Below are 23,268 nucleotides of genomic sequence, written 5' to 3'. Positions count from 1 at the left end.
AAGCTGTGATATGACATCCGATTATTCACCGAGAGAAGCTTAAACGATGTGAACTTTGAAGGCGACGATAAGTTCTGTTCTCCAGAACATCCAGAAAACTGCCGTCAGTGTCACGATGTCTGGCAATGAAAGCAACACGGTCCGAACTTCCCCTCATCTGCCTGACAAGCAGGTATTCTTCTTGCATCTCCCCCGTGCCGCTAAGGTGACTTTTCTCCTTTCCTTCAAACACAGCTAAAAAGAAACCTCCCCTAGACCTCCGCAGTATGCAGCCATTCATCACGCGCTGCCATCTCCTTCACGAAATACAAACAATCCTCAGCAGGACTTGACCTGTGGCTGCTATATTAAAAATGCACACTGTCAGTGAACTATAAATACAGAGATGACACTTCCTCACACTGAAGTATAAATCAGCTTTGAGAATGCGCAAGTACTTTCGAGAAAGCTTTCACTAAATCACCTGAGTTGCGGGGCCAAGACGTCGGGACTCTGCGAAATGAAAGGAGGCACAGGCTGCCTCGAACGCTGCAAACATTCATGAGGCAAGAAGCACACAACACTGCTCAGAGATGAAGGATAAAAAGGTTACACTCTGCATAGCTATCACCGTTAACCGAGTTGGATCATGAAGCGGCACTGAGTTATCGTTCCTTCTGGCCTGGATGGGAGAGGACTGCGCATGGGTGGGGAGGGCTTGGCGTGAGAAGAGAGGAGTGTCGGGGTGAAAGCATCTGGACTCAGCTAGACGTGAGCGGGCGGCGGAGTGAGGTTCAAAGCAATCGGGGTCAGAGGAGAGCTTACTCGGAGCGGGGATACAAGGAGCGAGCGGAGGCACTTACGGACTGGCTCGGTCTTGAAAGTGCTGGCCGCGCTGCTCTCGCCCTCGCCTTTGCCGTTGATGGCGGACATCTTGACCTCGTAGGTGGTTTCTGGTTTCAGGCCATCGATGGTGATCTTGGTCATGTCTGCGGAAGGCAAGGTGGTGTCATTTCACAGAGGTACCGAAGAAAATGCTGAAGCAACAGTTAGGGAACAAGGTGTTTGTCGCCTTTTTGCATGCTAATGTTTGGCATAAATCACCATTGCGGCCGGCCAACATAGTGGTGCTTTAATCCATATTGTCACCTCGTACAGTACACGCCGCAATTCTTTTGTTCGACAAAAGAACACCCAAGACAAAAGAAAAACTGAACAAATGACTGATGATTGTTCTCGGGAGCAGAATCTGCAACTCGCACACGATTTTTTCTTTTCATATGCTCATTGTTTCTCCTTTAATCTGTACAATAAGTCCACCTTCTGGTGTTTGGCTTACTGTACATGATCTCACTCATGTTTTTATTAATATCATTATTATTTTATGAAGAATCCAGAGAGACTATCTTTATGAGGCTGTTTAATGAGATCCGAATAAAGCTTTAAGAGTTATTAATAAATATGTTGACGCTCAGCCACATTTTTCCCACTAATAATTAATTACAGAACGTATTATGACTTATACGTCTTCCTCACATGACCTCATCACTGTTTGGTCGTTGTTTGCTCTTGTTTGTTTCTTTGGCTTCCTGCATCTTTCTTCGTGCTCTTATTGCATTCACCGCCATCCTTTGTACTATATATACTGAGCTACAACAAGGAGTGCTTGTTGTCCTGTGTCTCTTTTAGATTACATCTAGCAATCTGCACTATCTACTTTTTCCCCCGAATGGAAGAAGAAGAAGAAGAAAAAAAAAAACCTAAGACAGGGGGTTTAAAAAAAGAACAATTTAATCAGGTTCCTCAAGAAACCAGGAGGGTTATATAAGAAACTGGAACTTTCCCCTAATGGAATTATTCCCAGGCACTCAGTCATTGCATATAATAATAATAATATAATATATATATAAGTTGCATATAAACAGCAACCAGAATTTGACAAATTGAGAGGTTATTATTTTTATCTAATGGTAGCCACGGAGCCCAGAGGCAGAGCAGGCAAACAGCAAATCTAAAAAAAGGATAAATTATAATTGCAGTGGAGCCACGTGGTCTGTTGTTACAGGTTTAATTGTAGGAAAGACTCACACGTGTATATGTACATACTCTATATATCTATGGGGAGAGAAAGAGTTAACAGTTATTTAAAGAGTAAACTTCTCTTTCTAGAGTTAAAGAATGAAGTTTTGTATTCAAAAAGTGCTCCGTTTCTTTTGACAGACACTGTTATTTCCATATTAACAAGGCGCTGCTGAGATTTCAGTCAGGATACACACACATATACACTCACTTTTGTCATAAAAAGTCATTTGGCTGATATCTCACTGTGCAACACAAAGAATAGTAATTTCATGGATGAGAACAAATTTTGGCAGTGAAAAACAGCTGAGGAGCATCTTTCCATTACTGTGACTCCATTTATGTCTCAGATTAATGTCTCAAAGAGAAGTAGTTTTAGAATGAACATATAAGTATAAGTGAGTGCTCGGGGAAGCTTTGTGAATGCCGCTAAAAAGCAGAAGGCCAGATCAATTCAGAACTGGGCTTTTAGCACCAACGTGCAACTTAAAAACCAGCCGGCTCGCATTAATTCACCCGTGTTTTTTACAAGTAGGCTCTCTGTGCTGCTGTGAAAGGTCATATTCACCAGCAAATGCTGCAGATTCGACTCATTTCAGCACGGGGCAATTAGCATGTTGCTACAGCGTGTGCTACAGTGACATCAGAGAATTATCATCAGCATTAATGATGAAATTAGTTGTAGTATTAAGGCACCACATAAAAACTACAGATGATGGGCTCCTGTGTCACATTAAATAAATGTTCTATTTTTGTGTCTGGGGATGTAATTTGATTTGTGGTGCTCACAGCATTGAGAGAAATATGCCTCAAAATTATACTAAAAAAAACAAATCAGCAATGTCTCAAAAAAAATAATAAAAATCTCCAATACAGTAAATGATTTTTTAATTTCTGTTTATCTGCATGCATTCGTTCCACAATAATTAAAAGCTGGCAGTCAGTAAATCCAAAAACCCAAAATGGAAAGCACCAAAACGATTTATCTCGCTAACAAGTACTGCCTTGTAGTTAACGTATTGTTCTGTGCAGCAGACTTCCACCGCTCTCCAAAAAAAACCACCGAAAACACATCAATCAGACACACTGCTGCACTGACGAACGCTGTGCACTCACTGTGAGCTGCTGCTGTCATTATGGTAAAGCAAAGATGACACGTTTGGGTCCATTTGCATCATAAACGCAGCTGGAATGTACATATTACAGCTTACTATGGACTATATGCGACATGTATCTAATGCATAAAACATAAAATGTGAAATGTGATTAGTGCTTACAGGCTTGTAATTGCAGCGTGCAGCTTAGTGTTGGCGCACGCAGCAGCGTTGGTGTCTGTACAGTATAGATGGGTGTGGTATCTATATCTGGCAGTACTGCTTTTAAACATGTGATGGCAGCCCTGGTTCACAGTGCAGTGAGGGACACAATAGCCCTTTTTATTGACACAGATCAGCCACTTGATAACGCTGCATCGGGAAAAGCACGGCTCCCTTCCTCCGTTCATGCAGGTTCTCGTGTGCTTTGTAAAATAAATTTTAAAAATCCAGAGGGGGAGTAGGTGACGTAGCTGAATGAGATATTTCGGGTAACATTTGCTGCTGGTAGGCGGGTCCGTGTGTTTTTGTTTTGTGTATATTCTTGCGTGACAGGCAGCTCTCGGGCCTTGAGCTGACAGCAGAGCCTGTCAGCCCCTGACTGATACGTCCCGCGTGGCAGACAGGACGAAAACCATCCAGATTTGTAAAGAGCCACAAACCCTCAGTGGGACGGGGATATTATCTGGGGCCCTGTCACTGTCTGAGCTGACTGTCATTTAGGCTACAGTGTGTTCCACCTCTCTCTTCCTGACACCAGCTACTGTCATGTTTGGATTAGCTGTTGTTGCTGGTGGGGAATGTGTTCTGCATGTGGGAGCTGCGCTTCCCAAAATAATACCAATAAAGATTAAAAATGAATAGCAACAGTGAAGTTTTAATTCCTATATAAATCCAAACGCTGTCTGCTGTAGTATTGCTAACGCTACACCTAAGCCTTGTTTTTATGGGTGCTTTCAGTGTCTTATGCCTCAAGCTGGACGGTATATTATGTAAATATTATGTCTGGTGAAAGCCGTGCAATGAAAAGTCATGCTGCATTTAATGCAAGCACTTCCTCTTCGCACTGGAGCCATTACTGATGACAGACTGTGGATTATCTACATGAAAAGCTTGATGAGGAAACAAGTGATCAGATGATTTCTAAACTGACCAAACAAACAATTACTTCCATTGTTGACTATTTTCTCGATTAGTTGTTTGGTCTAAAAATGTTAGAAAGCTGTGAAAAAAAAGAGGATGAGTGTTTCCAAAAGTCCAAGATGACAAAACCAAATGTCTTGTCTTATCCACAACCCAAAGATGTTCAGTTTACTGTCACAGAGGAGGAAAGAAACCAGAAAATATCCACATTTCAGAAGCCGAAATCAGTCATGTTTGACTTTATTCTGGACTCAAACTGTTGAATTGATTGTCAAAACAGTCGGCGATTAATTTAATAGTTGACAGCTAATCATTTAATCGATTTATAGTTGCAGCTCGGCTCATTAATGGATGATGTTTGTTAATAAACAAGACGGACTCTGTGGAGCCTTCATCTTTGAGAGGAATGCTAAAGGAAGCTGCGTCGTTAGCGGGCCAAGGATTAAAGTGGCTTAAGTGGCACTGAGGTGTAGCTGATGCAGCCACAAAAACACACTGACCTGAGAGCCACTGAGAGCGCTAAACAGCATCCTTTGCATCCGCCGCGCTCGATTAAAAGTATATTTTTCAAGGGGAAATGCAGGTAAGTGGTGGTGACTGAGGGATTTAAGGACCTAAATCAACACTTAGTCATCAGGAAATCAGCAGAAATCTGCGTCACGCTAATCTGCTGCTGCTGATCGAATGAATACGATGCTATATTAAGTCATAAAGGCCGTTCTTGTGAAATTATGACTCTATGTGCTCGTCGCATCCAAGGAGAGGCGTCACGCCAGCGAGCTTTTCTGTGAAGAGCGCCGAGTGGCTCACCGTCCTTGGCGTCGTACTCCCTGCCGGTCCATTCCTGCCCGAGCAAACGCCATTCCACTCTGTACTTGATAATGGGCACTCCACCCATGGAGACGGGCTCCTCGAACTCCACCACCGCTGTGCTCGAGAAAGGCTCCACTTGTTGGATTTCTGGCGACGATGGAACCTCTGCAACGGCGAGCCGAGAAAAAATACATACATTAAAAAAAAAAAAACATTTTGTAAAGCTCCTTATAGAAGCCAGAACTTATAATAAAAGCAAATGAACAAAGCAAATGTAAACTTTTTCTTGAGGATTTCAGATTGGATTGAAGCTTTAGAGAACTTACTGACAACGAAAACTGACTGTGTGTTCCCGTAGTAGCAGTTTTTGTATTTCTGGTTTCCTACATCATCTCTCTTTTGTCTTTTTGTAAATCTCTTTGCAGCTATTACGGCAAAAATGTCCTATCTTCGAATAGCGATCGTGCCGCTTCCAAACCATAGGGTGACATTTACCGCGGTGTCATGTGAGCCATTTTTCAAGATAACTATCGGAGCCACCGCTGTGAGTTCTATGACAAAGGTCCTCGCTGACATCTAGAAGGCATCAGCATAAATATTTTCATTTGTGTGGCTTTGCTATTAAACTTGCAGAAAAAAAACATCTTTGATTAAAATTTCCAATTATGACACCGAATCACAGCTAAAATACTTTATGGAACTATGAACCTTCCTACTACAGAAGAGACACTTATTCCTCTCACAAGCATTAAAATACTACCGATTTGTTTAGGAAATACTTTAATATAATGGACCAAAATAGCCAAAATAAAAAGCTTGCAAGCCTGAGAGCACCATCCCAACTGTGAAGCACGGGGGTGGCAGCATCATGCTGTGGAGGGACTGGTGCACTTCACAGAACAGATGGCATCATGAGGAAAGAACATAAAGAAGCAACATCTCCAGACATCAGCCAGGAAGTTAAAGCTTGGGTGCTAATGGGTCTTCAGATGGACAATGATCCTCAGCATAGCGCCGGATTGGTTACAGGGAGGCTTCAGGACAACAAGGTCAGTGTTGTGGAGTGGCCATCACAAAGCCCTGATCTCAGTCCTGGAGAACATTTGTGGGCAGAGCTGAAAAAGGCGACTAACAAACCGGACTCAGTTCTGTCAGGAGGAATGGGCCAGAACTCATCAAACTATTGTGAGAAGCTTGTGGAAGGAAAACGTTTGAGCCAAGTCATACAGTTTAAAGGCAACGCTACCAGATACTAAGGAGATGGATGTGAACTTCTGAATTTGAAGAAAGTAATAAAAAAATGATCTCTCTCATTATTCTGGCGTTTAGCAAAGAGAAAGAATGTTGGTAATCCTAACTGATCTAAAACAGGAGAAGCTTAGTCTGATTTAATGTGAGGAAAAAATGGTTTAATGTCTTTTTATAGAGTGTATGTAAGCTATGTGTCTGAAGTGCGTGAGAGTCTTACAGGGTGACGCCGAGTTCAGTGTCTCCTCCTCGCTCGACATGTGGGCCTTTCCCAAACTTTCCATGTGCTCGGGCAGGGAGGGGATTGCATTTAAAGTCATTAAAGAAGCCCCAAAGTCTCTGGTCACCAAATTACTGAAGATATGTTAGGCATGCCTGAATGAGTTTCCAGTGACAGTTTTAGCTCACGCCTTGAGATGCACTTTGATTCATAATTACAGGGCCGAGCGACGGAGTCAGAGAACTGGAGCGCCCCACAGAACTGAACTTTCTTCTGTAGACACTGCAAAGCTGTTTTCAATCTTTGGAGGGGGACGGCTTAATGATGGTCATCAGTGTGGGAGCTGGGACTTTATACCCATCAATTATATTCTGCTCTAATGCTTTTGTCTGCTTACAATCATTTAAAAAATAAAAAATAAAACTTGTCACACAGAATGTTCCTGGTTCCTTGAGGATAATTGCTATTGAGTCGAAAGAACCTCTTGGCTTTTTTTTGTTGTTGCTGAAAATCAGTCAGTCGGACAGATTATCACATCACTGGTAACATTCATGTTCCCCAGAGGATGCACGATTTTGATTTATTTGACTCAACTGTCGCCTGCTGCATCAACACCACCAAACATAGATGTTTTTGCACAACTCAGCTGCTTTATCAGAGGCAAAAATCAGACTTGGGAAATGTATTTAACCAGTTCCTGTCATGTGTTTTGTTTCAGTGGATGCTCTAGGGGTCACTAGTGAGACTTTGTTTGAAAGTCTCTGTTGCTGCTGGTAATTACAAAGCAACCCTGGATTTTTATACAACTGCTAAAAGGCAAAGGAATAAATAAATTATCAGCCCATTTATGTTTGTCTGTAAACTTCCTAGAGCCACTCACGGTAGCATCAACCACACGGGAACTCTTAAAGTGTGCCTGATTTTCTAATGATAAATCGACCTTTTCTGGGCAGCATACCATTAAAAATTGAAATTATTTTGTTTAGCGGAGCTCTATGCGTGTCAAAGCTTTCTCATCAGCACATCATAAGGTGCAAAGACATATTTATTGTTTTGGGTTTTTTTTTAGTCTAACTCTGTTTGGAGGGAGTCACTTTAGGCATGCTGATAAGTTATGCAGCAAATGAGAAAGCAGGAGAGAAAAAAAGCCCCTCACAGAGCCTACAGGATATTACACAATGGCAGCACAGGGTGTTACCACAATTAATTCGACCACACCGCATTTAGACAAGGTCCTGAGCGACCTACCACTTCTAATGGGCCCAAAGCAATTTGCATACCAAATGAAGCTAACACAAACCAAATGCAGTGCAGAGAAAATAAGACTTAAAGGGCAGTTCCACTGTGAATTCATTAGTTTTCTTTCCCATTATTTGTCTAGTCTTGTCCTGTGGCTCAAGTTTCTGCACACAGTCCGACTTTATTTCCTGTTTGCTGTCCTCTGGATTTCTCATATACAAACATATTGTCATTTTCCATTTGCTAATCGCCCCAGTGCAAATATCACCTTCCTGATTCCACATCTATAAGTGCATGGCTTAGATCTGCATGCATCTACCGTAAATTCAGAACCAGCACTGTACATTCATTACCTCTTGTCCCTACAACAGCAGAACCTTGTTTACTCACCTCAGTAAAAAGTTCCCTTTACTGTCTGCAGCTTGTTCAAAACTCTGTTCGAGTGTATAGTCCACAGAGCCTCGCCTCCTAACGTGGCTTTGGATTGCCTTTGGAATTGACTTTAAAGTTTTATTTGATATTTGATGGGCCTTTCTCCTGGTTTTACTGCTGAGCTGGTAAACCATTTGGTTCTGGTTGGTTGGATTCCCATTGAGTGGTACCCAACCCAGTCCAAGGTAAAGACTGATATGGGATCGTAGACGTCGAGGAGGTTCTTCCTTTACAAAATTTTACAGAATCTGGAGTCTTTCTTTGGTTTCCCACAAATTAGGGGTTTGTTAAATATATTGTCGTTTTTTTTTTAGCTGAAATGCACACATACAAACACTTTCACCTTCATTTCGACTAACAGACCTGCTTGGATGAGGATGAACTCCTTGGATTCGGTACCCATCACATTGGTCGCTGTGCAGTTGTAGCTGCCAAAGTCATTTTGGGAATCAGGGGTAATCTAAGGGGCAGAAAATGACAAAAAAAAAACACTGAAAAACATCAGGTTTTGTAAAATAGAAGCTGAATAATCGTAAGAATACAGTGAATACAACAGGCTGCAGTCATTATTTAATGTTTCAATGCCATTTACCGTTTGAGCACAAGTGCTTCATTTGTAAGTTCATTGGTGTGCGCAGATCGTCTAGGAGCTAATAATTGCACATTGGTTCATTAACATAGTATATAGCACTCTGTGCTCAATAGCATCCCTGCTATTATAATTCATTTAGAGCTGGTCTGGAACCACTCTTTATGTTTTCATGTCATTACTCAGGTCAACCTCTGATCTCACTGGGAGCATGTTAATGCTGAATATTTACTCTGTGACTCTTTCATAAATAACCACTGCATTATATTTTTGTTTTTTAGTCATTCATCACTTAACATAGTAAAGCTCAATTAGAAATTACAAAAATGTTTGTTTAGGAAATATTCAAATGCTAAAGTGGAACAAATTCTGTTCATAATTGCTCCTAATGGTTTGATCTTTATCTGCTGAGTAACAACGGCTGCTGCAGACACAAAACCTGATGATATCTGAACCATGACACGTTAATAATAATGAAAAAAAAAAACAGCCTCTTTATGTCTTTCTGTTCCTTCGTGTGACAGAGAGACGGCAGGTGAGTCAGACCTCCAGGTAGCTGATGGTTGGCGTGTTGTAGATCTTCATGTTGGTGGTGTTGGCGTTGGGCAGCTGGAGGCCGTCTCTGAACCAAACCACCGCGGCTCCCGGGTGAGCCTCCACCTCACAGCTGATGTTGGCCGGGTTTCCCTCCCACGTGTACACCGTCACCGAGCCCAGGATCTTTGGAGCATCTGAAGCGAGGGTTGAAATGGGAAACGTCAGGCGTGTTTGGCCCTGATAATCTGAAACCTTTCATTTCTTCAATCTGGCTCAATTGTGCAACTCAAACTGCACAATCGGGACTCGGATACTTATCTAATCAGCTGAATAGGGGCAAAATATTCACTATTAGGAGAGCTGTCAGATGGAGTCTTGTCCTCTGCTACTATGATCATCACTAACTTTTTTTTTTTAGCATTAGCATAATAATCAAGACAGTCAAATCTCTGTAGGAAAATCTAGGACTGATAGGAATGAGTCAGCTGGATGTGAGCATATTAAGTCTTCTACTGCAAGGAGGCAAGGAGTTGTGAGACTCATTCCCTGAAGCTCTCTTATCACTGCCACCAGTGAGATACTTCACTTGGAAATCGCTGTTATGAAAAAAAAAAAAAAAAGAAGATATTTAAAATGCACTCTCAAAGGCACTCGTCCCGACGCTGACAAAAAAACGCAATTTTACAGAATGGTAAACAAACGCTAAGTGCAGTCTGATGGCTGTATTTGGGTTCTATATATTCAATGTCTTTTTATGATATCCATTTGAGCTTTACAGCCAAACCGGGCTGGTTTTTATAGAACATTAAAGTGCTCTTCTCTGCCCATTTACCTCGCGACAAAAAAAAAGTGCACGCAAGACGCTTGATCTCAGAGAACTCAAAACATTTACATCTCATCGGGCCATTAATTCAAGTCTAATAGGTGTTACAGTCACGAATTAGCCGCGGCACTCAGTCAGCAGAAATAACAGCGCCGCACACCGTCAAGTGTTACGGGAATTTCAGCCGGTTTTTATTTTTGACTGCAGTAGCTGCAGAGTTACCAAATAGGAGCGCCATCATTCATGCAGTGTAAGGCCCATTTAGATAGCTACTTTGACATCCTCATTGAATTGAATCGATACCATGGGGCCGAGTCCACACTGAGCCTTGATTTTTTGACACCGGAATCGAGAAGTAAGAGGCAGAAGGTAACGACTGCTTCCCCGCATTGTTTCCTTTTAATATATCTTGCTCACATCGCTGAGCGGTGTTGTTGAATGCAGCGAAGTCTGCTTTGTTTCCTGAGCGCTCTGAAACGCTGCGGCCCCTGACACTGCCGGGGCTTTGCTCCTGACCCCGGATCCTTGAAAACTCTGCAGTGTGCTGCTGCCGGGATTGATGGACAAGGCTGAGTCAATAGATGCTCCATCTCCTGCAGCCCTGATTAGACTCTCACTCCTTCTATCAATGCTGCTTTTGGGTCTCATTGACTCACCACAGAGCCTGTGACCTGCCTGTTTGATTTCTCCAGCCTTCCAGCCTCGCGCAGGAGAAATTATTGCAAATAAAAGGAGTGCATCTGCTGGCGGTGATCATGCAGATCACGTACAACAGAAAATCAGTGCAAAAACAGCGAGGACAGCAAACACATTACAACAGATAATATAAGATGCAGACAAGAATGAGGACGCTCACAGGACTTTTGGAAGGAATAGAAGCATTTAGTAAAGAGTAGAAGAGTAGTTCATTGAACATTAGGTAGTGTTTAACTAATAAAGCTGGCTACTTTGGATTAGTGAACATTTAGAGAAACAAACTACTAATTTATACTCATGAATTATTATTTTTTCCCCACTGATGTCTGCCCGGCTCCATATATACAGTATATGCAAATCGGTGTGCAAATTTAAATACATTCTTTGTGCAAAGTCTCCAAAATAGAGCAATTCACTGTGTTTTTCAGGGTGGCAAACAGTGAATATATATTGTAGATATACAGAGATGCATATTATTTATGCATAAATTATGTATGCATCTAAACACTGTATGCAGTATGTGCACAGTGCAGGAAAAGTGCATAACTTGTGTTTATTTTCTGGATGCTTGTCATAAATGTTGTATTGCGCCACTGATGGACGCACTTCTGCTATTAGAATTTTATATTAAGACTGAAATAAAGGCCAAGCTCAGACCTGGCCTACATAAATGTGCACCTGTAAGTGACATTTAATTGTACGTAGTATTTGGTTTACACATATTTACTGCATAATTCGTATTCTACCTTGTCAAAATAAGATACTTTGCAAATTTCCAGGTAGTTTCAGATGTAATTTCTCTACAATGCTTCTCTGCAGCCTCAGTATTAAAGTGTCTTCAGTGCTGTTCAGCTGCTATACATGCAGAAACGCATGCAAAAGATGGCAAAAATAATTTAAAAAAAACTAGAAAAAATAAATAAAAAGCTGGAATTGGAATTTCTAACTCCACAGCTGGCAGGACTGAGGTGAGTACAAATGCACTGACCTGCTTGCAGCTCAAACAGCGCTTTCATTAGAAATTCATGCTAAACAAACTTCAACCGCCGACAAAATGGAGCTCAAACAGAGAAGATATCCACACTGTCCTATCAGTCCTTTAGCAGCAAACCTAGATACACTGAGCCTGGCTAATGGGATCATGCTGTGCGGCAGATAGGAAGTTCCATGCTTAGATAACGTCTTCATTGTGTGAGTGGGTGAGTGGTGATAGAGAGGACGGAGAGTGAAAGCTGTGCTCAAGACAAAGCACCTTTTCTTATCGATAATTGCTTGGCAACAGTGAATCAGCTACCTGATTATTCGCTGATTACTCGAGCTAACTGCAAGCCCTCAAACAACTCTATCAATGCTGCGTTGTGATTATATCTCTGAGCAAATTGTGAGCGCATTGAGAGCAGGGCATATTAATCCAATTAAGCATTCATTGGCTATATATTTCTTCTTCTTTTTTTTTCTAATCAAGGTAACATTTGATAGATTTAGAATGAGATCAAATGCGATGGCTTCCGTCATCCACGCCCGGTCTTTCTAAGGAGAGAGTTTGGTGGCGAAGGGAAGATTCATGCAGGAGCATCAGCAGGGAGCAGACGCTGTACCGTCAGGATGGTTCTGTTTTGTCTCAGAGCTCCGGCACATTAGAGATGAATTACAGCCAGTGATTTACCAAATGAACCATGCAGAGACTGTAACTCTGCAAAAAAGGGACTAGTCCGACACCGCTGACCCTTCCACGTACCGTCGGTCAAGCACATGCAGAAAGCATAATTTAGTCTTTTACAGCATTTCGCGTAACCTCTAAAGAACATTCTGGCCGTGCTGCGGCTCGCTGTTCAGATCCAGCTGGAGTTTAATGCATGTCATCTCTCACAAAAACATCTCACACTGCTCCACGGCTACATTACGACTTGGGCTCGCAGACGGTTGCTCAAAAAAAAATAAAAAATAAAAAAATGAAGACAGAGTAAATGAGAGCCCGAAAAGCCACTGCACCCCTGAAGGTATGTCAGAACTGAGACCTTTGTTTCCATGGTAACAAATCACAGTGGTACCACTGATCCAGCAAACTCTGCTCTCTCTCTCTCTCTCTCTCTCTCCCTCTCAACTACTGTACCATTTATCCACCGAAACAGAGGTGACTGCCCAGACGCTGTCTCCTCAGAGCAGTTTTATGGTCTTTTCAAGCGTTTCCTATTTTAGGATTTTCCAATTTGATTCTGTCATTTTCTGCATCCAGTGTCATGATTTTTGTTATATATATATATTTAATGCTTCTATGAACTGCAGGATTAGCTAAACTAATAGTGGCGATGTAAAGGTAGTTTAGCGGGATAAAGCTGCTGCTCAATCAGGCAAGATTTTCAGTTTTGATTTACGTCCAAATGCTTAAACAGCTTTGGACGCCTAATGAGAAATGTTCAAATGTAGCTTGGAGTAAATAAGCTTCAACAATAAGAGGACACATATACAAAGGAGTGTATCATAGATAAAGTAGTAACTTGTGCCCAAACTTACTAAAACTGAGTTGCACCATGCAGGTAAGTTACTGCACTTCATTTCCCCATGCGGGTGAAAGTTGGTCTTTCTTACCTGTCACCATGGTGGGAGATATTTCAGTGTGAGAAGAGTCAGAGGTACATATTCTTTGAGCACATTTCCCATGTCTTGAACCATTTATGATGACACTGACATGCAAGCGCTGTCGTGGGCTGTACAGTTACTTTGTGCTGCTTCGCTTCACTCGAGGAAGGACTCGGCACTGGAAAGTTCTTATTGTTCCGGCACCGACTTCAACGGAAAAAAAAGAGAAGAAGAACTCCCACTGATGCTGCTGTTGTCTGTAGTAACATCTGATAAGATCACGATAACGTCGGTGAAAAGCCTTTATGACTAATATTAGATGATCAGATTGAATCTATATGTGACAGCGTACAATATGTCGTCTTTATTCTTGTTCTTTTACGCCTCTAATAATAATGTCTTTTGCTTCTTTTTTTATCTACTGCATCTAACTAATCTGTTCAACATGATATTATTAAAATCACTGGACCCCCCCGCTGGTTTCTTTACAAAGTCGACACAGCAGACCTTCACCATTGATTATTCAGTTTGAATGTTACCACAGTGGTTATATAATTACAGCATCTTGTAAAGGACATTTTAAAACAATCTGATCGTGTTTCGATACCTGAAGGAAAGAAATTGTGAGAAGACAACCGTCTCAGTCGAGGGATACGGTGCGGGACCCTTTTCTAACCAGCTGGAAATCATAAAAGCAGCTTAAGAATGAACAACCTTAAGAAGAAAGACGCAGGAACAGCGGTCAAAGGGGTCTAATAACTGTTTCCAAAGCTGCGTAAATGGAAATCTGCTTCGGAGACAATTCACGTGTCCTTTTATGGCAGTAGAATAAGACGTGGAAGAGTTTTGGCGAGGGTTAATGTCAGGGAGAGGTTTAAGACTAGTGCATGACAGACAGTGATACGCCAAATGCAAAAACTGCATTCTGATAAAGTGATATTTATTCACAGCTTCTCATGATATCGGGCTGATCTGCTGCAGAGTGTCGACTTAGCACTTGAACATACAAATCCAGCTTGTATTTATCTGGTGCAAGGAGCTGCAAAAATCTATCCGCAGACATAACAGCGAGATCTTCAGGCTAGAGACGTGCTTTTTTTTAACCAACATTTAACAATCATTTTAGGAGATATGTCTCGCAGAAGATACCGAGAGAAAGATTTCCACAAGCAAGGCGGCTACAAGGCAGGCGGTGCTTTAAATAAATGTCATGAGTCTCAAGCTCCTCTTGACTGGGAAGAATTGCTCTCTTGCTCTTACTGTTATATCGCTGGTTGCTATAGATTTCTCTGCCTTCAGGTGAAATCAGCAGTTAATGAACAAAGCCCGAGAAAGTTCTCCGGCTGCTGTCAAAACCATTTTTGGAAAGAGAGGAAAATCCGCGCCTGAGCAGAAACAGACGCGTCGAGAAAACATCTGCGCTCCGACAATTTGACAGAACAAATAAATTACCGCTGGGATGAAGACAACATCAGAGGCCGACGACACAGTGAAGTGCATCACGGTCAAAGGATGGGAGTTTACAGTCTACAAGTAGTCGCTAACAGTTGTAGCTTCTCGACATTTCATTTGAAGAGCGTTCTTTAGCAGATGTAGCGACATGAGCCGCGACCGCAGCTAAGAAAAGACAGATGTACGTCTCTGACAAAGATCCTTCTGAAGGATTCTTTCATACAGCATGTGACTTTAATTTGTGTTTTTTCTGCAGTTCAGCAGTTTGGGAGTGTCGGTGACATGAAATTAAAAAAACGACGACAGTTTATTAAGCGGACGTCAAAAGCAACAGCAGCTCTTATTGCTTTTAGATTGGGTCATTCGCGCACACTTACAGCGCACTTCCAGGTACATGTGCTGGTTGTCCTGACCGATGGAGTTGCTGGCGGTGCAGAGGTACTGGCCGGCGTACGTGAACTGGACGCTCTTCAAGGTGAGGGAGGACACCCGAGCGTGACTGCGCACCACGACGTTTCTGTCGAGGCTCTGGAAAGAAAAAGGAGAAAGACGTTAGTTCTCACCGGCAAGGCGAGTCGTCGTCATAGAATGTGTGTCCCTCGGCTCGTTAGTGAGTTTTATTTGTTGGTGTAAACACTGGGGGGCAAAAAAGAGAGAAATTAAAAAGACAGGAGGTGATGGGGTTATGTATGTAGTTTAAACAGGATTCATAAATAGAAGATGAACTGGAGACTAAACATAAAACCAAACCAAAATGACGACTGAATGTCAGTGCAGAATTACCACGAAGATGACCGATGAGAGACGTATTTTGAATAGTCTGGAAGCTTTGCATGTTTTCTCATTGCTGCAGACATGACACCTTTGAATTGTGGACGTAAGCGAGATTAAAGTTCGGGGTCGAGGCAAGTTCAGGTGGCATCAATTTCTAAATCATAAAACACGTCGTAAAATCCCACAAACACACGGGTGAAATCGAAACCCCCTGGCACATCCACGGACAGCAACACAGCGGACCGTCGCGGCCTCTAAGAGACTGTCCCTGGATCGACCTGGAAATCAGTAAGTGGTCAGCCAACTGCCTCCTAAACTGCTGTAATATGTCGATTTCTGGCCCGGGCCATTTAGCAGTCTAGTTGCAGGTTTGCAAGCGGCCTAATTGCAGTTGGAACAGTATAATTGCAGTTGGGAACAAATGGCTTGGTAAATCTCACTTTTATTTTCATTAGCAGATCACATTTATTAGACTGCCTCCTTAGCTGAAACTGCTGTTTGGTCAATACGCTGGGAGGTGCTCGCTCGGAGCAGGTCGAGCTCACCCGCTGACCTCGCTCGCCTTGATCTGTCGAGCTGTTGCCCGACACAAAGACGAAGCCAGAGGACGGCGGTGCTTTTGTTCTCACATGCAAACATTAAAATGTCTTCTTGCAAAAGTGGTGCAAAAGTTAGAAGGTATATATATATAAAAAAAGACATTAATAGTAAAGTAAAGAGCGGTGAAATGAATAATAAAGTATCAGGCCTTTAAAAAAAACTCTGGCTGTTAAAAATACATCTCTCTTCCCTCTGGGCGACACAGTTCACGCCTACGGGGAATATACGTACATCTTCCCTTCTAGCTGCTGATCTTCTATTAATATTTGAGGCATTCGAGGTGCTCGGGTGTTTATGTCGTATAAATAATTGAATGATATTTGTTGTTTTTAGCGTTACGGCAGGAATTGTTATTCTTTACAGAGCGGGGCTGATGCAGATGTGGCAGAAATATTTCTGCTGTTTACTGAGGATCTGAGGGAGTGTCCTGGAACACTTTGAAAGGGCACCATTAATCTTGTCTCGCTGCAGTAACGCGAAAGAGCTGTACCGTGCACACTGCTGGAATGTAAACAGGAGAAAAAAAAAAGGTTAATGGAGAATAATACTTTAATGATACAACAGAGGCAGAAGTGGACGGGCAGACCTTTTGCGCAGGATTTATTCACTAATCCAGACGAATCAATTTAATTACGCAACTATGACTTGTCATCAAATTAATTGTCACGGTACACTTGTACAGCAGAGGTGATTTTTTTTGTTGTTTTTTTGTGTGTGTGTCGCTGCTGTGGCTTTGCTTTGCGGGGCAGAACTGACACCGTTACATAACCTGTCAATACATGTGTTTTGCTTGTCATATACGCTGTACTTGGAGTGTAATACAGGAGAGAAACTGCCAGACATCATCTGCACAGGCGGCGTCTGTCACAGATGAAGTACAAACACACTTCACTCACGCCGCTTCTACGCTTTCACTAAATTCAGAATAGCTCCTCTTAGCAGCCAAGGTGCAAAAACCCTTTCTAGACTTTGGGGAAAAGCTTTTCTTTTTCCTGTTTTTTGTGGCCAGCACCAGTACTTTGTGTAACACTATTACCGCAGTAAAAAGATGTTAATGCTGCATTAACCTTCGAAACCTCCAAACCCACGAGCAGGCATGAAAGGCGTGTTGTCTTTCCAAACAAATTCTGTAAAATTGCACCATATTTAGGAGCTGGAAAATGTAAAAAACCCAGAAAGAACTGTCATATTTCCAACTGTTCCATCAGGAAACTTAACCAATATATGGTGAAAGATGTGAAATTGCATCAAAATCACTTCATTCCACTTATTTCACTTTACAAATTACCAAAAATAAATGAGTTGCTTTAACTTAGATTACACAAAACAGTCTGAATTCTGCACTTCTTGGTAAAACCAAGAAGCTATTGGGTGACTGAGCTGCAACCAACAGCCATATGACAACGTTTTCGGCTGAACTGCAGGCTGTGTTTACACAGAGCTGAATAAATTAAAATTATATGTAGTAAAATATCCACAGTATGTAGAGTCACCATATGTTTACAGCATTGGTGATGCCTGTAGGCATGTGGACGATGTTGTGCATGTTGATTCCATGTTTTGTTTTTTTAAAAATTGTTGTACAAAGTAATCAAAGAAATTCAAGGTTTTTTCTTCTTTTTTTATGATTTATGCCGTTATAAATGTGTTGTACTGCACAAACGTCCTTTCTGAGTTCTCTCTCCTTCCAGCCATGGTTGTTTCCACAGAGGTGCAGGTCTTTATATTGTGGTTAATATCACATTGGGATTTTATAAACACTAAGATCTGCCAAGCAAACAAATAAATAAACAACAACTAACAGTTCGTATCCTAAAGTTGGAAATATTAAGAGGCTATGAAGATTTTTCATAATAAACCAAAGTTGAAGGTTGAGAATATTTAATTGGATATTAAAAAATAAAAAATGCCAGGTAACATTGAATTAAACACCTCAGTAGCACCATTTCGTGGAGATTTTGGTTCTGCAGTGAAGAAGAATTTTGACAGAGTAGTTTCTTCTAAAGCTGAGGTCGGCAAGTTGAGCCAACAATGTCTGGAAATGACCAGTATATCCAGAATACGCCTCATGATGAACTGTCTCCCAGTTTGGGATCCTTCAGCAGACTACATGACTACATGTAGACCAGAGAAGACCTGAAGGCCAGACAGAACCTCCTCCAGAAACTAAACAGAACTACTGGGAGGGTTCCTTGTCTACTGGTCAAGTCAAGAATGTTGGAGGTCAAGACACAGAGTATGAATATACAAAGCGATGTCCTCACATTGACCTGAGTTACATTTCATCCCCTATCCTCTGTCTCCCTTCTCGTTTCCTGTTATCTCCAGACTGTTAACGTTTTTAATAAAGGCACGACATACCAAAGAAACAAACAGATACTAAAAAAAAATTCCACTTATCAAGAAGAAGTCGTTCCCAAAGTGTTCGGGAAATTCCAGTTAACAGCACAAGTTAAGCACTGGAGTTCATAAAACCAACATATAAACAGGGCTTTAGTCAACCACTCGATTCATCTCCAACGGCTTTCATAGAAAAAGACCGTGAACCATGCCTCGCTCTCATTACCCACACCGAGTAGTAACATTCAGCGCTGTATTACATCTCCTAATGATCAATAAATGCAAATACGGGGTGAGTACACCGTGGTGAAATGATCTTTTGTGATTTTATGAGTTGACAAGGATTACCTGAAAAGCTCTATTCAGCACAGCTGGTGCAATGTCATTCAGCAGGCAGGTTGTTATAACTAGAGCCTCATCTGGTGTAAGTGTCAGGCAGCTTTCTGAAGTACACCTCTCAATGAAATAAAGACACAGCGGAAACGCTTGGCGCTTGTCTTTCACATCATATCACCTTTCCTATTACATTTTGGCATCATGGCTGATCATATAATACCTTGTTAGGGCTGTTGACTTATACTCGTCGCAGAGCTGAGTTCAGCCAGCATGAAACGCGAGCAAGGCCGGAACCATTATCAGTGATTTGTTTGGTCAATCCTGTGTTATTAGAAGCACACTTTAAAAGATTATGCATCTCACGGCAGTGTCTTGAGTTTCCAATAACTCCTCGACTCTTATTTGTCTATGATGGAATCACTGAAACAAATGCATCCTTGTCACACAAAACAAATAAACAAACAAACAAAAACAGTCATGCATTTTGGTTCTTCCATAGATTTATAAATCTTCTGGACATATCGAAAAATCTGCTGGGTCAAAAATATAGCAACAGCAATGCTAACATTTGACTAAATGTCCTTTGTTTGCAGTTTCATCTTTTAGTTTCCGTCCACAAGGAACAGGTTCTTGATGGGGTTGAAGCCTGGACTTTGTGAAAGCCAGTCGAAAACCATAATTCTAGCCTGATTCAACCATTTCTTTACCATTTCTGATGTGTCTCTGGGGTCGTTATCTTGCTGAAATACCCAAATGTGGAATCCAAATCCAAGATCTGATCTTCTGCCTCATGACTTCAGGTTTTCTCTGACGAGTAAAGAGGTAATCCTCCTTATTTGTGATTCCATTTACTTTGTGGGGTGGCTGCGGCTCAGGTGGTAGAGCGGGTTGTCCACTGATGGCAAGGTTGGCGGTTCGATCCCTGGTCACCCCCCGACATGCCGAAGTGTCCTTGGGCAAGACACTAAACCCCAAGTTGCTCCCAATGGCAGATTAGCGCCTTGCATGGCAGCTCTGTCACCAATGGGTGAATGCGAAACACATTGTAAAGCGCCTTGGGTACCGCTAAGGTAGAAAAAGGCGCTATATAAGTGCAGACCATTTACCATGTTTTACCATTTTGTGTAAAGCACCAGCTCCACTGGCACCAAACCAGCCCCAGAGCATGATACTGCCACCGCCGTGCTTGAAGGTGGGTTCTGTGTTCTTGGGGTTTAAACACTCACCTTCTCAAACATATTTCTGGTCATTGTGGCCAAATGTCTCAATGTTTTAGGTTTCATTTGACCAGAGAATTTCCTCCAGAAGACCTTTGTCCGTGTGATCAGCAGCAAACTTCAGTCGAGCCTCAAGGTGCAGCTTCTAGAGGAAGGGCTTCCTTCATGCATGGCAACCTCTCAGCACATGGAGACGTAAAGCACTGTGGACACTGACAGCTGCAGCTTTCACACATCTTTGCTGGGCTCCTTGGACTTACCCGTTGTAATGTTTGTGGCTGAGACCAATGAGTGTATCGGCTCACTGGAGTGTATTTAAACTGGCTGGGAGGATTCAGCAGCTCTAGTCAATCATAATCACTCACGAGAAGTTAAGAGGCCACGAAGAGAATCTGATCAACTGTCTACATCACCAAAACTCAATCTGCTGTATTGTTGACCCAACAAATGTCTTCATTTTTCCAGAATACCTGTAATAAATCTATGAAAGAACCAAAGTGCAGGATTGTTTTTGGTGACATGTTGTTTCAGCGATGCCATCATAGAAGACTGAGAGTTACAGGAGTCATTAGAAACTCAAGGTGCCGTGATATACATGGTCTCTACAAGCGTATGTAGATTTGGTTCACAGCTGTACATTCATCAGCAGCTCATGTTCTGTGGTGAGCAACATCAAAATATTGAGCATGCTGACATGTTTGTCTTTACTATGAGACAGAACGATTGATGGATTCGCATGCAGATACGCAACATATGGAGTTAATTTTTTAGGTCTCTGTCTGTTGTTCTTTTTTATTTTTTTTATTTACACAGCCAGACAGAATCCAGTGTGTCTGCTTAAACCCACCGCTTCGCTCACTCTAACGCCTCTCACATCGTGGAGACAAGCTGTCTTAGAGAAATCAGCAAGACAAACAGAATGGGAGCAATAAACAGGATGTGCACTACAAACACTCTTCTCTCTTAGCAACCATCTACTGACTAAGAGCAACACTAAAGCAAATAGCAAAGCAGTGGCTGCTAACCTACAAAAGCACGGGAGCCTACTGGGAAAATGGGATCATATCACAATGAAACCACCAACAAGAAATATAGAGTACAGTAAATTTGAATTGAGGAAAAAAAAAGACACATTTCTGCATATATTTCAGTCAGCCTTGTCAAACATTGATTGCATTATTCACATAAGGTGCCTCAGCTACAAAAGCATCACACATTAACCCTCTAAAAATAATAAAAAAGCACTTTATCTTTTTAAAAATACCAAAATTACACCATTTATCATAATCAGGAAGTGTCAAAACAGAAAGAACTGTCAGGTTTTCAACACTCCTTGAACTAATCGTGTGAGATGTGAAGTTCTGTGGAGGTGAAGAACCAAATCAAAGCTTAAGGACAGGTCTACTGTGGATGATTGGTACGAGGAGGTCCTGAGAATACTCCCTGTGGAAAAGCTGACCTACACCCTTCATGACAACACTGAAGGACTTATGAAGACATGGCGACCCATCCTGGACAACGTGGACATTATGGACCCATTCCAGTCTGGACTTTGCTCCATTAGGTCAACACTGTTCCAGTCAGTTTGAGGAACCACGACACCCTGGTGGTGTAGAGGGGTGGATGTCTTGATTGTTTGTTTGGTTGGTTGGTTGTGTGAGTGTGTTGTTGTTGTTTTTAACTTATTTATCTTTATTTTTATTTAATATCTTGTTAGAATACTTTTTTCTACTAGATGTGTAAATTCTTGTATATATTTGTCTTATTATCTTGTTTTATTTTTTATTAATATTTGTTGTATTTTATTCTTTTCTTTCTTTAGTTATTTTACTTTATTTTATTTTTTAATTTTCCTATTTCTATTATTGTGCACCAACAGCCGAAACCAAATTCCTTGTATGTTGTGTACATACTTGGCCATTAAAGCTGATTCTGATTCTGAATAACTCTATGTTATGATCCAATGATCTTTGTGGAAAAGTACGAGAATGCTGTAGATGTTCATTGCCTTTATTTCACCTTGCGAGTGTGAGATAAGACGTCTGTAGCGGGTAGTCAGAACACCATGCCTACACACACACATTTGCGGAAGGTTGTCTTCTGTTTTCTGTATATAAGAACCAACGCTTCATGCTTCTAGTCAGTCACTTGTTCAGACTCTGTGCTGTACACGTTGCTCCTTGCTGCAAGCAAAACTTTGCTTTGACTTAAGAGACGACTCTGTGTATTGATTGGGAGCAGTTAGGACTCCACTGAGGGATTTTCCTAACATCTCTGTTTGTTTGCTTTTTGATAGCTGCTGTATGTTCATGTCGGTTAAATGGTTTAAAATAATAATAATAATAATAATAATAATAATAATATTAATATTAATAATAATAATAATAATAATAATAATAATAATAATAAGGTTCAGCTTTGTATTGTTTTGGACCCGTAAAAATAATAGGAACCTCAATGAAGAGAAAAAAAACCAAACAACCCTTATTTCACCTTATTTTGCATGTGTCATTTAAATATAAATGATTGGTAAAGGTAGACAGGAAAAAAAAAAAAGAAAAACTTCTGGGCTCCTCAGAGCAGCTGATGGAGTTGTTGGAAAGTCAGCTGTGGCTGAACTGCAGGCCGTGTTTACACAGAGCACAGATGAGACAATTATTAAAACAAATTAAAAATCTGATTACATTTTTTCTCCCCAGTATTTATAACACTTGTGGACACTGGTAATTTCACTTATTGTCACTTTTTGTCAAATAAATAATAATTAAGAAATCAAAAGTAATTTAATTTCTACTTTTTTTTTTTTTTTATCATTAATTGCATCACGACTGTCTCATCCTGCACAGAAGCCATTTTTGAGTTCTCTCTACTTCTAGTCATGGTTGTGCTGTTTCCATAGAGATGCAGGACTTTATATTGCAGTGAAAAATGAGTCCAGGGTAAGAAAAAAGTAACAGGAGCAACAAAAGAAGACGGTGCTTGGGATTCAGAGGGTTAATGTATATGCAGCTGCAGATCCTTGAGTCACACAATTGGAAATCCGGTTAACTGTACGACAAGGTGACGGGATAATGGCC

The 23,268-nt window shown here is 41.4% G+C and overlaps 1 protein-coding gene across 1 annotated transcript in view; it reads right to left on the bottom strand.

Moving 5' to 3' along the window:
- The window catches only part of ncam1a (neural cell adhesion molecule 1a), an 87,813-nt gene that overhangs the window by 43,123 nt on the left and 21,422 nt on the right, over positions 1-23,268 (bottom strand). The window contains exons 10-14 of the mRNA XM_008279107.1: positions 15,302-15,452; positions 9,383-9,567; positions 8,611-8,707; positions 5,106-5,273; positions 843-968 (exon numbers count right to left, since the gene is read on the bottom strand). Coding sequence (XP_008277329.1) covers positions 843-968; positions 5,106-5,273; positions 8,611-8,707; positions 9,383-9,567; positions 15,302-15,452 — 727 coding nt within the window. The remainder of the gene's footprint in view (positions 1-842; positions 969-5,105; positions 5,274-8,610; positions 8,708-9,382; positions 9,568-15,301; positions 15,453-23,268) is intronic.

Source organism: Stegastes partitus, unplaced genomic scaffold (genome assembly GCF_000690725.1).
Source record: "Stegastes partitus isolate 25-593 unplaced genomic scaffold, Stegastes_partitus-1.0.2 Scaffold144, whole genome shotgun sequence".
Classification (NCBI taxonomy): domain Eukaryota; kingdom Metazoa; phylum Chordata; class Actinopteri; family Pomacentridae; genus Stegastes; species Stegastes partitus.
Note: the sequence above shows the minus strand (reverse complement) of the source record. Positions and strands in the feature narration are given on the sequence as shown.